Raw genomic sequence first — 12,531 nt, 5'->3', positions numbered from 1 at the left:
AAATACAGTAGTAACGTATGTAGGTCACGGCAATAAAGATAACTGAATATGAAAAAACTGAGCATGTGTTCGTCCTGTCAGAGGTCATGTGCCTTGGCCGAGATGACAGGACAACAGATGGATACAGTCATGGACTAACCTACACGTGTGCACACACATACACACTGTACACTGGACACACACACACACACACACACACACACACACACACACACACACACACACACACACACACACACACACACACATATGTCATCCTTCCTCTCTCCTCTTACTCATTACTTCATCACTCTCCCTGTGAGCGTTTGTTGCTTCACACTGTACATCCGGTGTCATTCAGACCTCACTCCTCTCTGTCCGTCTGTCTGTCCACCTGTCTGTCCCGCAGTGAGTTTTAGGGTCATTACTTGTGCATCAGTTCTGTATGCATTGCTGCTGGATTGGATCACTGTTGTTTTACATCTGGAGGGGTTTTGGGGGTTTTTGGTGTTATGTTGCGGTGTTTCTCAGTATTTCTTTGCTAATGTCTTGGAAAAAATAAATAAACGGATCTCTTCTATCGACAGATTATGGTGTTTTTGGAGCTTTCGTTTTGTATTTTAGACCTTTTCATGCCATGGATTTTTCAATGAGCTGTTTTTAGCTGCTGGCTGTAGATCATCACTTTTCAGGCCTGGTCACAATAGAAAGTGGCACAGTGAAATTCATCCGCACCACTGTAACTGGCAAGGTAATCGCTATCACACCAGCCGTCCGGCAACATGCTGGCAATAGACAGTCACATTTAGGTCTCTGACCTTCTTTTTTATTTATTTCTGGCCTGCTGTAGAGGATGTTTACTCCCCCCGCTGGCATTTTCATCTCTGGTTGGCATTTCATTTCTTTCATGAAAATGTTATTGAAGCTAACAAGCTGGCTGATTGTCAGTTACCACGTTGTTAGCTGTTTCACTAACGGGACAATAAGTTCTCAAAAGACATCTCATAACTGTCTGAAAACCATGACTTTTGTGGAGCAATTCATACTCCCACGGAGGAGGTAAAATAAAAGAGGGCTATGCGACGGAAAGCTTTGATAGCTATTAGATACTGGCTCCCCATTTCCTAAAAGGTCAGCACTGTCGAGACAGATTTCTGTGTCACAACTTTGACTGCTGGTGTGAACGGGTCTGTAGTTCTCTTGGACCTCAATGCTAGTTTTGACAATATTGGGTAACGCATTACTTTAACTCCTCCAATGAAGCATAAGCACGATTTAAACAGTGAAGCGTTAAGTAGGCCTCTCGGATGTTGTTTTTAGTCGTTTTTCTATAGTTTATATTAGCTATAAATAAATATTATGGAACATCGGTGATTGTCATTCATGCCTCTTTCTCTTTTTCCTCTTCTTCCTCAGTGATGAAGACTCCTCTCAGCCCCTCTCATCCACTGGAGAGGGCGCAGATCTTTGCCTTTGGAGGGATGTGTCAAGAGCTGATGGACCCCCCAACACCCACAACCATCAGTCTCTCTGTCCAGCAGACTCCATCCCCAGGTGATTGACATGTTCCAACACCAATGCTCTGTATTATCTGCTGTCATTCCAACCCATCCTTGTAGTTTTCTCCTAGAGAAAAGTTGCAGTTGCAGTTTGACTCATCCTTATGGTTTTCTCCCACTGTCTCACTCATCGTTGTTGTTTCCTCCACCACTCTGACTCATCCTTTGTAGTTTTCTCCTACAGTCTGACTCTTCCTTCTTGTTATCTCCCAGGTCAGGGCGTGGCCTACTCGCTGTGTGAGGTGTGTAACCTGCAGCTGACCTCTGCAGGTCAGGCCCAGGTGCACTACAATGGCAGGTCTCACCTCCGGAGAGTGAGACAGCTCCAGGCTAGAGAGACAGGACAACAGGCAGGAGGTACACTACGACCATCATGTTATTGTAGTAGCAGTAGTATTGGCACGAGTAGTTTTTATAGTTTTTATAGTTTTTAACCATCATGTTATGAGGCAATAATAAAACAAATGCTAACTGATAATGTCAGATTTGAGAACCGAACCTGACCCAACACAACGCGCGAGCTACACTCCACCCTCCACTCCCTCTTCCCACTGGGCAATGCCTATCTTCTTGCAAAAAATGACAAAAAAAAAAATGGTTGGCACAGTGAGAGAGAAAAATAAAAATAAATTCCATTTTGCAAATAACCAAACCATTTCGAATCCAACCTTAGCCTGAAGATTTATCTTCATCCCACAATTACACTTTGTCAGGTCGGGTAGCAGAACTCTCGCAGTGTTGGTAGTTTTAGCAATCTCTGAACCCATCGGCGTTGATAAGTCTCCGGGGGCAAGAGGCTATATTTCTGGGGTTCCGGTGAAGCCAGCAGATATCCGGGCCAAGACTTCCTTTTCTGTGCACCGCTCATTGTTTACAGTCCGATTAGCAACTTGAGATGCAAGACTGGAGTTTGAGTTAATAGACAACGCGTACAACCGGATTGTTTCACACGTAGCCAGTTTACAAGCTAATTTTAAACCAATAAAAAAGCGAATTCATCGTCAGACGGTGGCTGATTGGTTCCTAAATTGCATTTCGGCCAATGCGCTACACCTCTTTTGCTCTCCACACGAATTGTTTATCTGCATTCAACCAAAGCCTGCTTGAATGCATCAATACCACTTAGACTACAAACAGAAACTCAAACACTTCTGATGCCGAAATCTTGTCCCGTTGCCTACAGCGTACAGAAGCTGTTTATAGAGATTATAGTTTTAGTAATTGCAGTTTAGTAGCTGTAATAGTAGCATCATAGCTGTAGCTGCGGTAGTAGTAGCACCTGTAGCAGTAGTAATAGCAGTAGTAGTGGTAGTGGCCAATAGTAACATAAGCAGGAGCTGTGCCATCAGCAGCAGCTGTAGTAGTCGTAGTAGTAGCAGCAGTAGTGACAATAGTAGCATCGGTAACAACAGTAGTTTATTATTGTAGACTCCTTGCATGTTGTAATGGGTCTTTATGTCTTTGATTCCAGCAGGGGCTCAGTCTAGGTCTCTTCCCCAGGCCACAGGGCTCATCTCCAAGCCTGCAGGACTAACTCCGACCCTAGGCCTCAGTCCAGGCCTCAGCGCTCCACCCTGCACGACTGCAGGTAGGACCACGTTACTACTGCTTCTACTACTACTGGTGTACTGCGCTGACGATGAGTGATTCATCAAACATTTTGTGTCGCTCCCAACCCTCTTCTGTTAAAAGTTGCACTTGAACACACCACAGAGACTACAGCTGACATGCATGTCAATTCTGTACCTGCATTAGAGGAAATGCGTAGTAGTCTGACTGTCTGTCTGAGTGAGTGAGTGACTGAGTGATTGAGTGAGAGTGACTTTGGCTCATCCATCATCAACAGCTGCTGCCATCTGGGAGAGGTCATAGTGTGTGTGTGTGTGTGTGTGCGTGTGCGTTTGTGTGTGTGTGTGTTGGTTCTCAGATTGACCCCCTGAAAGAATTAACTAACCCTGCATTAACTCAGATCATCACTGCAGTTTTATACTCAGCCTCTGTGTGGGTATTATTTTAGTCATGCTTTCACAGTGGCTTAAGTTCACAATATTCATGTTAGCTGAAATGGACAGACCATCTCAAAGAGGACATGTGAATCAATATCTGTTGTGTTTGGAGGATAAAATGATACTCAGAGAAAGATAAACATTCCTTGTGTTGGACAATGTCTTAACTGACACTTGGTCTAAGTTACTGCTCAGTCCAGCACTACACTTCTGCACCTCCTCTTTGCTCTGTGTTCAGGCTATAAAAAATCTGTGACGGGAGACTTTGGCCAATCGCAGGTCAGTTCAGAGAGAGCGTTCAGAGAGAGCGTTCATATTGAGCGTTCCTACTGGCTGTACTTTGGCTGATGGGCAGTGCTTGGTATTTCCCAAGCCCCCAGGAAGAGTGCAGATCGTTGACCCCAATTTTTGTAGTGGCCAAATGGCGGTGCTACAACTTCCGTGTCCGTCACTTGATGCCATTGGGCCCAAAAATACTTTTCCCCATAGACTTACATTGGGAAAGAGACGTCTGTAACTCAGCGGATCATTTCTTTTTCAGGTAATATTACAGCTAAACAGTACACTACAAGATGTTTCTGAAAACATTTGAGGCGAAAAATAGGCATTACAGTAACAGAATATTGATTCATATTCGATCAGCGCTGCCTAGTTTGACCGTTTTCTCAGAGTTCGCGAGTGATTGACAGCTGACTCATAAGCAGCAGCTGGATGGCAAGGCTCCAAACTGGCTCTGATTGGTTGTTTTCCTCCGGTCTGTGAAATCTTGCAGATGTCATTAGGAGCACCGGAGGATACAGAGGCGCATGATTTTTTTCAGATTACCTGTCTCATGCACTACTGTCAGGATATAGTGACCGTTTTATAAAAATAATTATATAAATATAATATATATAATATTTGCTCCATTTCTACCCACTGCAGCTTTAATGCTCAGCTAAGTTAACTGCTAAACTGGCTGCTGGTTGTAGCTTCATATTTATTGCAGACAGTATTCCTTTGACATAAAGATAGTTTATCTTCTTATCAGTGGCTATTGGGCAACGAAACGGTTTATGAGTGTGTCTGTATTATATGTTCAAAATGTTCAGTTTAAGGAAAAAAGTATTTTCATTATTTGTCATGGTTTAATCATTGCAGCAAGTTTCTAAGTGCTTCCAGCGCCCTCTGCTGTTGAAATTACAGTTGAACCTTTTTCACATTGCTTGACCCTCTTTGATTCTGTGATCAGCTGTAACTGGAACAGTTCAGAGTGTCTTCAGCGATGCAGACCCAGTTTTTCAAGTCAAACTGCTGGTCAACAGAGCGAGGATGTGCTGTGAGATGCAAAGGAGTTGAAGTGGAGCAGACAGCAGCGGGTCATTAAACTGGGACATAGCACTGCTCCGAAACCACACTGACATTATTCAGAGACATCGCTTGCATCGATTCTTTATCATTACATTATATTTGGTGTTAGTCCCTTAATGTGTCTTTCTCCACACAAATCTTCAGTGATGACACCCTTATGGGAATCACCTTATAATCTTATAATGCAGTGTTCCAGTTGTTGCCCTTATTTTTGTGATAAAAAATGCAGAACTTCCATGTCATTTCAGCCTTGAGTGGAGCTGACTAGACAGCATCACTTATATTGCATAGTAAAATAAAATGTTAATTCAAAAATCAACAAAAACAAAAGGAAAAGACAGGAACTAAAAACAAACAAACACACACTCACACACCTAATTACAGTACATGGGAGGATTATGTCAGGAGAAACAGGAAACCGAAAGACAATCTCACACACACACATACAGGTTTGTGTGTGTGTGTGCAGCAGCTGTAATTACATACTATGTGTCCATATCAGTGTACAGGCTACAATAACACTGATTAAAGATTAAATCTCTCTCTACTGGACACACACATCTACACACACACACACACACACACACACACACACACACACACACACACACACACACACACACACACACACACACACACACACACACACACACACACACAACCCACTCAGCTTGAATGGTTGTGTGTGTGCGTCTCTCTCTCTCTCTCTCTCTCTCTCTCTCTCTCTCTCTCTCTCTCTCTCTCTTTCTCTCTCTCTCTCTCTCTCTCTCTCTCTGTCCATCACGTGATGCTCGCTCGACCATGAAAAGCTCTTTGGCCTGAACTCAGCTCCTCCAGGCCAGGCTGTGTGTATGTGTGTGTGTGTGTGTGTGTGTGTGTGTGTGTGTGTGTGTGTGTGTGTGTGTGTGTGTGTGTGTGTGTGTGTGTGTGTTTGAGACAGTGACCTGGCTGGCTGAGCAGCCTATCAGCAGTCAGGTCAGATGACATCACAGCTAATACAAACAGGGCTACAGTGGGAGCTCCTCAATCAATGATGTTCTTCTAAAACAGCTGGTTATTTGATATGGATTACTGTGTAAAGTCAAGTTATGTTTTATTTTTTTCTTCTTTTATTCTCTGCTTTTTCTTCTTATATGAACAATAGAACTTACTGCACACTGTCAGTACTTACAGTATATATCACCGGAGATGGAAGAGGTACTCCAATCCTTTACTTAAGTGAAAGTATCAATACAACAGTGTAAAAATACTCCAGTAAAGGTCCTGTAAAAGTACTCACTGGGTAGAATAATCCTGTCAATGTTATATATTATATTACTGAATTGTTATTACTGAAGCATTAATGTGTAAGCAGCATTTTAACGCTCTAACTGGTGAAGGTAAACTTCTTTATATGGTGTTGGGTAGTTTATGCATGATACAATGCATCATAATTTATGAATTGATTTTATGATTTGTGTGTAAAATCTTAATATGTAAAGTAGTAACTACAGCTGTCAGACAAATGTAGTAAAATGTACAGTTTACTAGTAAAAAGAACAATATATCCCTCTGAAATGTAGTGGAGTTCTTCTGCCCACACTATGTGTGTAGGTGCACAGCTACAGTATGCAGCAAGCTAAACACACTTCCAAAAAAGGCTGCAGTCAAGGAGTGACACAAGAAGTATTTACTGGAAGCAGTTGTGAAACAGTGACAACAACATTGGATAAAACCTAACAAATTTAATGATATTGATTACAAATCAGAAAAAGATGAGATACCACATAGTTCAGTTATTGTAACAATTAGTGCAGTATCAAGAAAACTGGATTCACAAGAGTAGACTAGCTGTCAAATTAGTTACATTGTCCTGATGGCAGGAAGAAATCATAAAGATCAACATTAAATTCCCATAGTAAGTAAATGCAGTAATTAATCTAGTAAAAGTGCACAACCACCTGAGTAAAAGTTATAACAGTTAGGCCAACAGTAAACTAAGAGTTACTTAGAATGATGTGTTAGCAACACATTATCCTCAGACAGCTAATGTAATGGCTGGCTTGGTTAGCGGTAAACTGATCGCAGAAAAATTTTACAAAAAAACATCAACAATCACAAAACAGCTGCAGCCTAATAAAAAGGGTAGGCCTACCTACAGATAATGTTCCAACAAGGGCATTTGGGGAGTAGGAAAGATATCTCAATATCTTCTCGGTTAGAGATCTGACAAAGTGGTAACAATAGCCGTGTTTCCATTCAATTGACAAGCACATTTTCTAATGATGCAAAAAAAGAAATGGAGCATTTCCATCAACTGGTTTGGAGCGGATAAACTCGGCTACAGAGTAGCTTGGTCAGAAGTTGGCGCTATAGGTTATGGCTGTATTCCGCCAGTGAATGGAGTAGAAGAAGTAGAGGTTGCAAACCGGAAACAAAACAAGTCGGTTTGGCCATCTAACCATCTACGAGAGAAACATGGAGAGAAGTCTTCAGGAATTTGTTTAAATTGAGCACGTTTTAATTGTTCTTTTATGTCAGCTAATCCATGTTTTCATGCTGTCCGGAGACGTAGACAGTATAAATATATATCTGGGAAGACGCCAACAGGCACAAGCACTAAAATGAAAATGATGCTTTTCTCAGACTAAGGCGCTGAGTGAACCATTACTATTTATAGTAAATATAGTGGGGATCTGCTGTATAGAGTGCTTGCTCTCAATGAATACACTCATAGTTGTGTTTTCTCTGCAGTGGCAGTTTGCGATCACTGGGAGGCAGCATTCACACTCATAGCTGCACACATACACACACACACACACACACACACACACACACACTCAGTCCCCAATGAAAGAAGTGAATTCCCATGATCCACATCCGTTCAAATTAAAAGATTAATTCACATGAGACTAATAACATTTACAATATTGAAGCTCCTCTCCTCTCTTAGTTTTCAGTATTCGGTGTGGGCAGAGTTGTTGCCGGGTACTGAAGACAACAACACAAATGTGCTGTGACTGTTTAACTGTATAATAATTGTACTGCGGTAAATATGAATACAACATGAATAAGAATATGATGTGTGTGAAGCATTTTGGGGAGGATACTGAAGTTTACTTTTGAGTAAAATGTAAAGTTTCCTTTTAATGAGAACGTTGGTGTTCCTGATTGGATGTTTCTTTAGAAGAGTGGAAATGTCAAAACCAGCTCACCTTTTCCGGTCTTTGCTTTTCATGTGAAAGTGTGTGTGTAAGCTAGCTCTAATTAGCTCTCCGGGGCTAATAAAGGTCAGCATGTTGTCCTGCGAATACCTCACAGATAATGAGAAATTGACGTTATTAATAGACACATATTGTTGTTTGTTGTGTGTGTGTGTGTGTGTGTGTGTGTGTGTGTGTGAGAGAGATGGAGAGGCTGAGCAGGTGTTGATGTGTGGTTTTACGCTGATGTATTCAGCTGTTTATGAATAGACCTTGCTGACAGATTCACACACTCATAGTGCTGTACAGTGGTGACAATAGGCTAAGAAGGGGGGAGGAAGGGAGGTGGGGGCTGCGTGTGGGTATATTACCAGATTTGAACCCATGTGACCCACATCTGTGACCACCAGTTGACAACTGTGTCTATAAGGGCTAGTAGAACTAGTAGAGGACTGGTTGGACAGGTCAAGGTCAAGTAAAGGCATTGGGGGGACTAGTCAAGGTCTAGTCAAAATGTGGTAATACCAGTGGATCTAGTGAATGGATTGGTACTGGGGATTGGGGACTAGTACTAGTCAGGTTAAGTAGAAAACTGGTAGGACTAGTGGAACTAGTAGAGTGCTGGCCGGACTAGTCAATGTGTAGAAGAAAACTGGTAGGACTAGGTTGAGTAAAGGCTTCGGAAGGACTACGAAATAGTAGAGGACTGAATAGATTGATAGAGGACTATAGAAGACAACTGCTTGGACTGGTAAAGAGATTGGTCGCAGGACTAATCAAGGTCTACTAGAAAACTGGCCGGACTAGTGAAACAAGTAAACGACTGGTAGGACAAGTCAAGGTCTAGTAGAAACTGACAATACTAGTGGAACTAGTGAAGGGATTTATACTGGGGATTGGGGTATGGTAGGACTAGTAAAGTTTAAGAAGAAAAATGGTAGGACTAGGGGAACTGGTAAAGTGCAGGACTAGTCAAAGTGTAGTAGAAAACTGGTAATATTAGCAGAGCTAATAAATGACTTGTTGTAGGACAAGTCAATGTCTAGTAGAGGCATTGGAAGGACTATCCAGGTCCAGTTGAAAACTGGTAATACCAGTGGAGCTTGTAAAGGGACTGGGGATTTGGGACTGGTAGGACTAGTCAAGGCTATGTAGAAAACTGGAAGGACTAGTGGACCTAATGGAGGGCTGGTAGGACTAGTTAATGTCTAGTAGAAAACTGACAATACCATTGGAACTAGTAAAGGGACTGGGGATTGGTAGGACAAGTCAAGGTCTAGTAGAAACTGGCAATACTAGTGGAACTAGTAAAGGGATTGGTACTAAGGATTGGGGACTGGTAGGACTAGTCAAGGTTAAGTGTAAAACTAGTAGGACTTGTGGAACTAGTACAGTGCTGGTAGGACTAGTCAAAGTGTAGTAGAAAATTGGTAATACTAGCAGAGATAGTAAACAACTTGTAGGACAAGTCGAGGTCTTGTAAAGACATTGGAAGGGCTAGTCAGGGTCTAGTTGAAAACTGGTAATGCCAGTGGAACTAGTAAAGGGACTGGGGATTGGGGACTGGTAGGACTAGTCAAGGTCTAGTAGAAAACTTGTACTGGCAGAACTAGGACTAGTCATGGTACTGTATAAAAGACAGAAAAGATAGTAAAGGACTGGTTGTAGAGGACTAGTAGACAACCGGTGGGACTAGTATAGAACTGGCAGAGGATGACTGTTGTTTTGCTCTTCTAGTCCTGTTTATTTGTCGTTTTGTTTTTCTTGATTTCATTCATAGGTTTGGCAGTTTACTTGCTTGCTTCTTTTTTATTTTCCCCTTTCCTCTTTTTAAAGTTAGATCGTCATCCCTCCTGTTCTTTTGTTAAATTATTGGTTAGTTTATTTATTTGCTATTTGCATCTGTTTTCTTTCATTCTTGTCTATATTCATTCTGTATTTTGTTCTTGAGAATGAAACAACTACTAGCTCGTATCCTCCTCTCCTCTTTCGTTGAATCACGATGCCATGAACTGGCTGAGAGTGCGTGAGCGACACAGAGATAGAGCGACAGTGAAGGAGGGATTTCCACTGAGACAGAATGGCTGTCATCACCGCTCACTCTGAATATCATCACTTGAGTGAGTCAAATACACTGTACACTCTGTCTCTTCCTCGCAGTGTGTCGGTCGCCCTCCTCTATCCACACAAGTGTCCCTCTGCGTTCCCACAGACAGACAGTCAGGTGGCGATTCTCTGCTGTGTGGTTTGGGTTTTCTCTTCATTGCTTTTTGTTATCGGGGGAGCAGATGATAGAGGGTGGAGGAGGAGGAGGAGGTGAGACAGCTGTCTCCCTGTCGATGATGTGGAGTAGTTTCTTGAGTCGAGGTAGGAAATCCTTCTTCTCTCTATTTGTTTTATGAGCTCCATATTTAGCCATTTTGCTTTTGAATGTTTGTGCCTTTTTTTCTGTCTGTCATGTGTGAGGTTGTTTGCGTTTTGGAGGGTGGTGGGGGTTACATGACCCGCAGGTCGTGACCTGGACCCAAACTTTGAACTGAGGTTGTAGTCTCTCTGCTCACAATGTGAAAACTGTCATTGTCTTACAGACCTAATCAGCTGTTCATCAGAGGTTGATTATAATTGTTATTACGACATGACAACAAAATATCTAATTTTCTTGGGGCTATTTTTCTACTTTGTTGTAGTGTTATTACAGTTAATCTGATCAACTAATCAGTACATTTTTATTGATCTGCTTTTGTTTGGAGCTAGGATATCTCTATACAGTGTTTGCTCTTCATTGCGGTGTAAAAGTTGTGCTATTGATGAAGAGGAGATGTGATGAAGGCTGATGAAAGTGGATTTTATACGATAAAGGATGATGTTACGAGACTAGATATTTGCAATAGAATTAGATATAAAGATAGTTCTTGTATTTTATGATGGTCATTTTGAATTTTAGATGTTTTAAATTATTTGGACATCCAACATTTAAAGTGGCAATAGACAACTTTTCAACCTAGTAACTGGAGATAGCTACCGATAGCTATCAGGTAAAACAAAAGTGCTATCCTTTTCCTGTTTTGGTTGTTGTGGAATGTCCTTAGCTAAATGAACAGGATCCTTTTTACACAAAGAACTTCCTGGAAGAAACTATATTTGATTAGGAGGGAAAAAAAGGCTGCGATTGGTCTGCTGAATCTGTGACTACTTCCTGTCCGTCTGTCTGACATTCCTCTCATTATAGATATAGCGTGACTGCGGTGATTACCCACACACTGCTGCTCATCTTCACAACACAGTGTGTGTGTGTGTGTGTCTCTTTCACACACACACAATTGTTTGTCCCTTGTCTTGTTTTAGTTTTACAGATTAAACCTGGGCTTCATCCTTCACTGTTTCTTTAAATGTTTTCTGTTTTCCTCTGAAAGCAACTAATACAAAATCATAAATACAGAATTCATGAAATTACAATTTAATTTATACATTTAGGTTGGTTCAGTTGTTTCCTTGGTTGTTCAGGTGTGGTTGTACTTGTAGAGGTTTTGTGGTTGCGGTTGCCAGGGCCTGGTTTCTCAAAGAAATGTATCACCGGTTAGTAGTCTTAATTTTGCTTTTAGATTAATTCAAGTTTGGCAGTTTCACAAATATAAAGACTGATTTGTTTTAAGTCTGAAAAACAGCCGCCCTACCCCGAGGCTAAGAGCCATGTTTCTATGGTAACAATCAGGGACACCTGCTGACCAGTGTTTCCATGGTAACACTCAGTGACACCCGCGCTACATTCTTCATTATTTGCTGAATATTCTCAATAAAATCCTTGTAAATGTTGAATTTCCCTTAAAGGACATTTTCTGCTGGAGTGAACAGAGCTGAGCGGTTTGACGTCGATCAGCCAGGTCTTTCAGTCTGAAAAAAAGTTGAAATTGCCCATAATTCTTGAAAATGTCTATATCTGAATTCTAGTCAGATCTCAGCCATGGTCAAAGTCTATCTTTGTGAAACTGTTTTTTTCTCTCTATAGCCTCTTTCTGTCAGAACCAGATTAATTTAACACACACATATTAAAGTTTTCATTTCTGGTGCTAACCAAAATTTCCTTTGATTAATATTTGACAGAATGGGGAGAACCAAATAAAGATGCACGTCTCCTTTTTCATTTTTCCACAGTTCTCAGTCATTTCAAAGTAAAAGTCATTCGGTGGGCTTGCATTTGTCCAGTACTTCTTGCGATAAACGTTCCAGAGTGAGAGATATTTTATAATCTGCTAGTCTGATTTCCAGACAAACATTTTTATCTACATTTTTACCTCCTCTACTGGTAAGGCTAAATCAAAGAATAAGTAAATCACTAGTATGTTGTTTGTCCTGTCCAACACTTTGTTATACAAGTTAGTTTGGTTTTAATCAGATGATTCCGCTGTTTTCTTTCTACTGAGTTTCCGACTGGAGCTCTCCTGTCTGCTTTCATAT

General features: G+C 41.3%; 1 protein-coding gene across 4 annotated transcripts in view; it reads left to right on the top strand.

The window, feature by feature from the left end:
• Window positions 1–12,531, top strand: part of znf385b (zinc finger protein 385B) — a 56,891-nt gene that overhangs the window by 19,847 nt on the left and 24,513 nt on the right. For 2 of the 4 annotated variants that reach the window (XM_074658506.1, XM_074658507.1), the window contains exons 2-4: window positions 1,396–1,533; window positions 1,752–1,895; window positions 3,010–3,126. In XM_074658506.1, coding sequence (XP_074514607.1) covers window positions 1,398–1,533; window positions 1,752–1,895; window positions 3,010–3,126 — 397 coding nt within the window. In that variant the 5' untranslated portion in view covers window positions 1,396–1,397. Of the gene's footprint in view, window positions 1–1,395; window positions 1,534–1,751; window positions 1,896–3,009; window positions 3,127–10,214; window positions 10,444–12,531 lie in introns of those variants that run through there. The other 2 variants (XM_074658508.1, XM_074658509.1) reach the window with 2 other exon arrangements.

This window comes from Sebastes fasciatus, chromosome 14 (genome assembly GCF_043250625.1).
Source record: "Sebastes fasciatus isolate fSebFas1 chromosome 14, fSebFas1.pri, whole genome shotgun sequence".
NCBI lineage: Eukaryota > Metazoa > Chordata > Actinopteri > Perciformes > Sebastidae > Sebastes > Sebastes fasciatus.
Note: the sequence above shows the minus strand (reverse complement) of the source record. Positions and strands in the feature narration are given on the sequence as shown.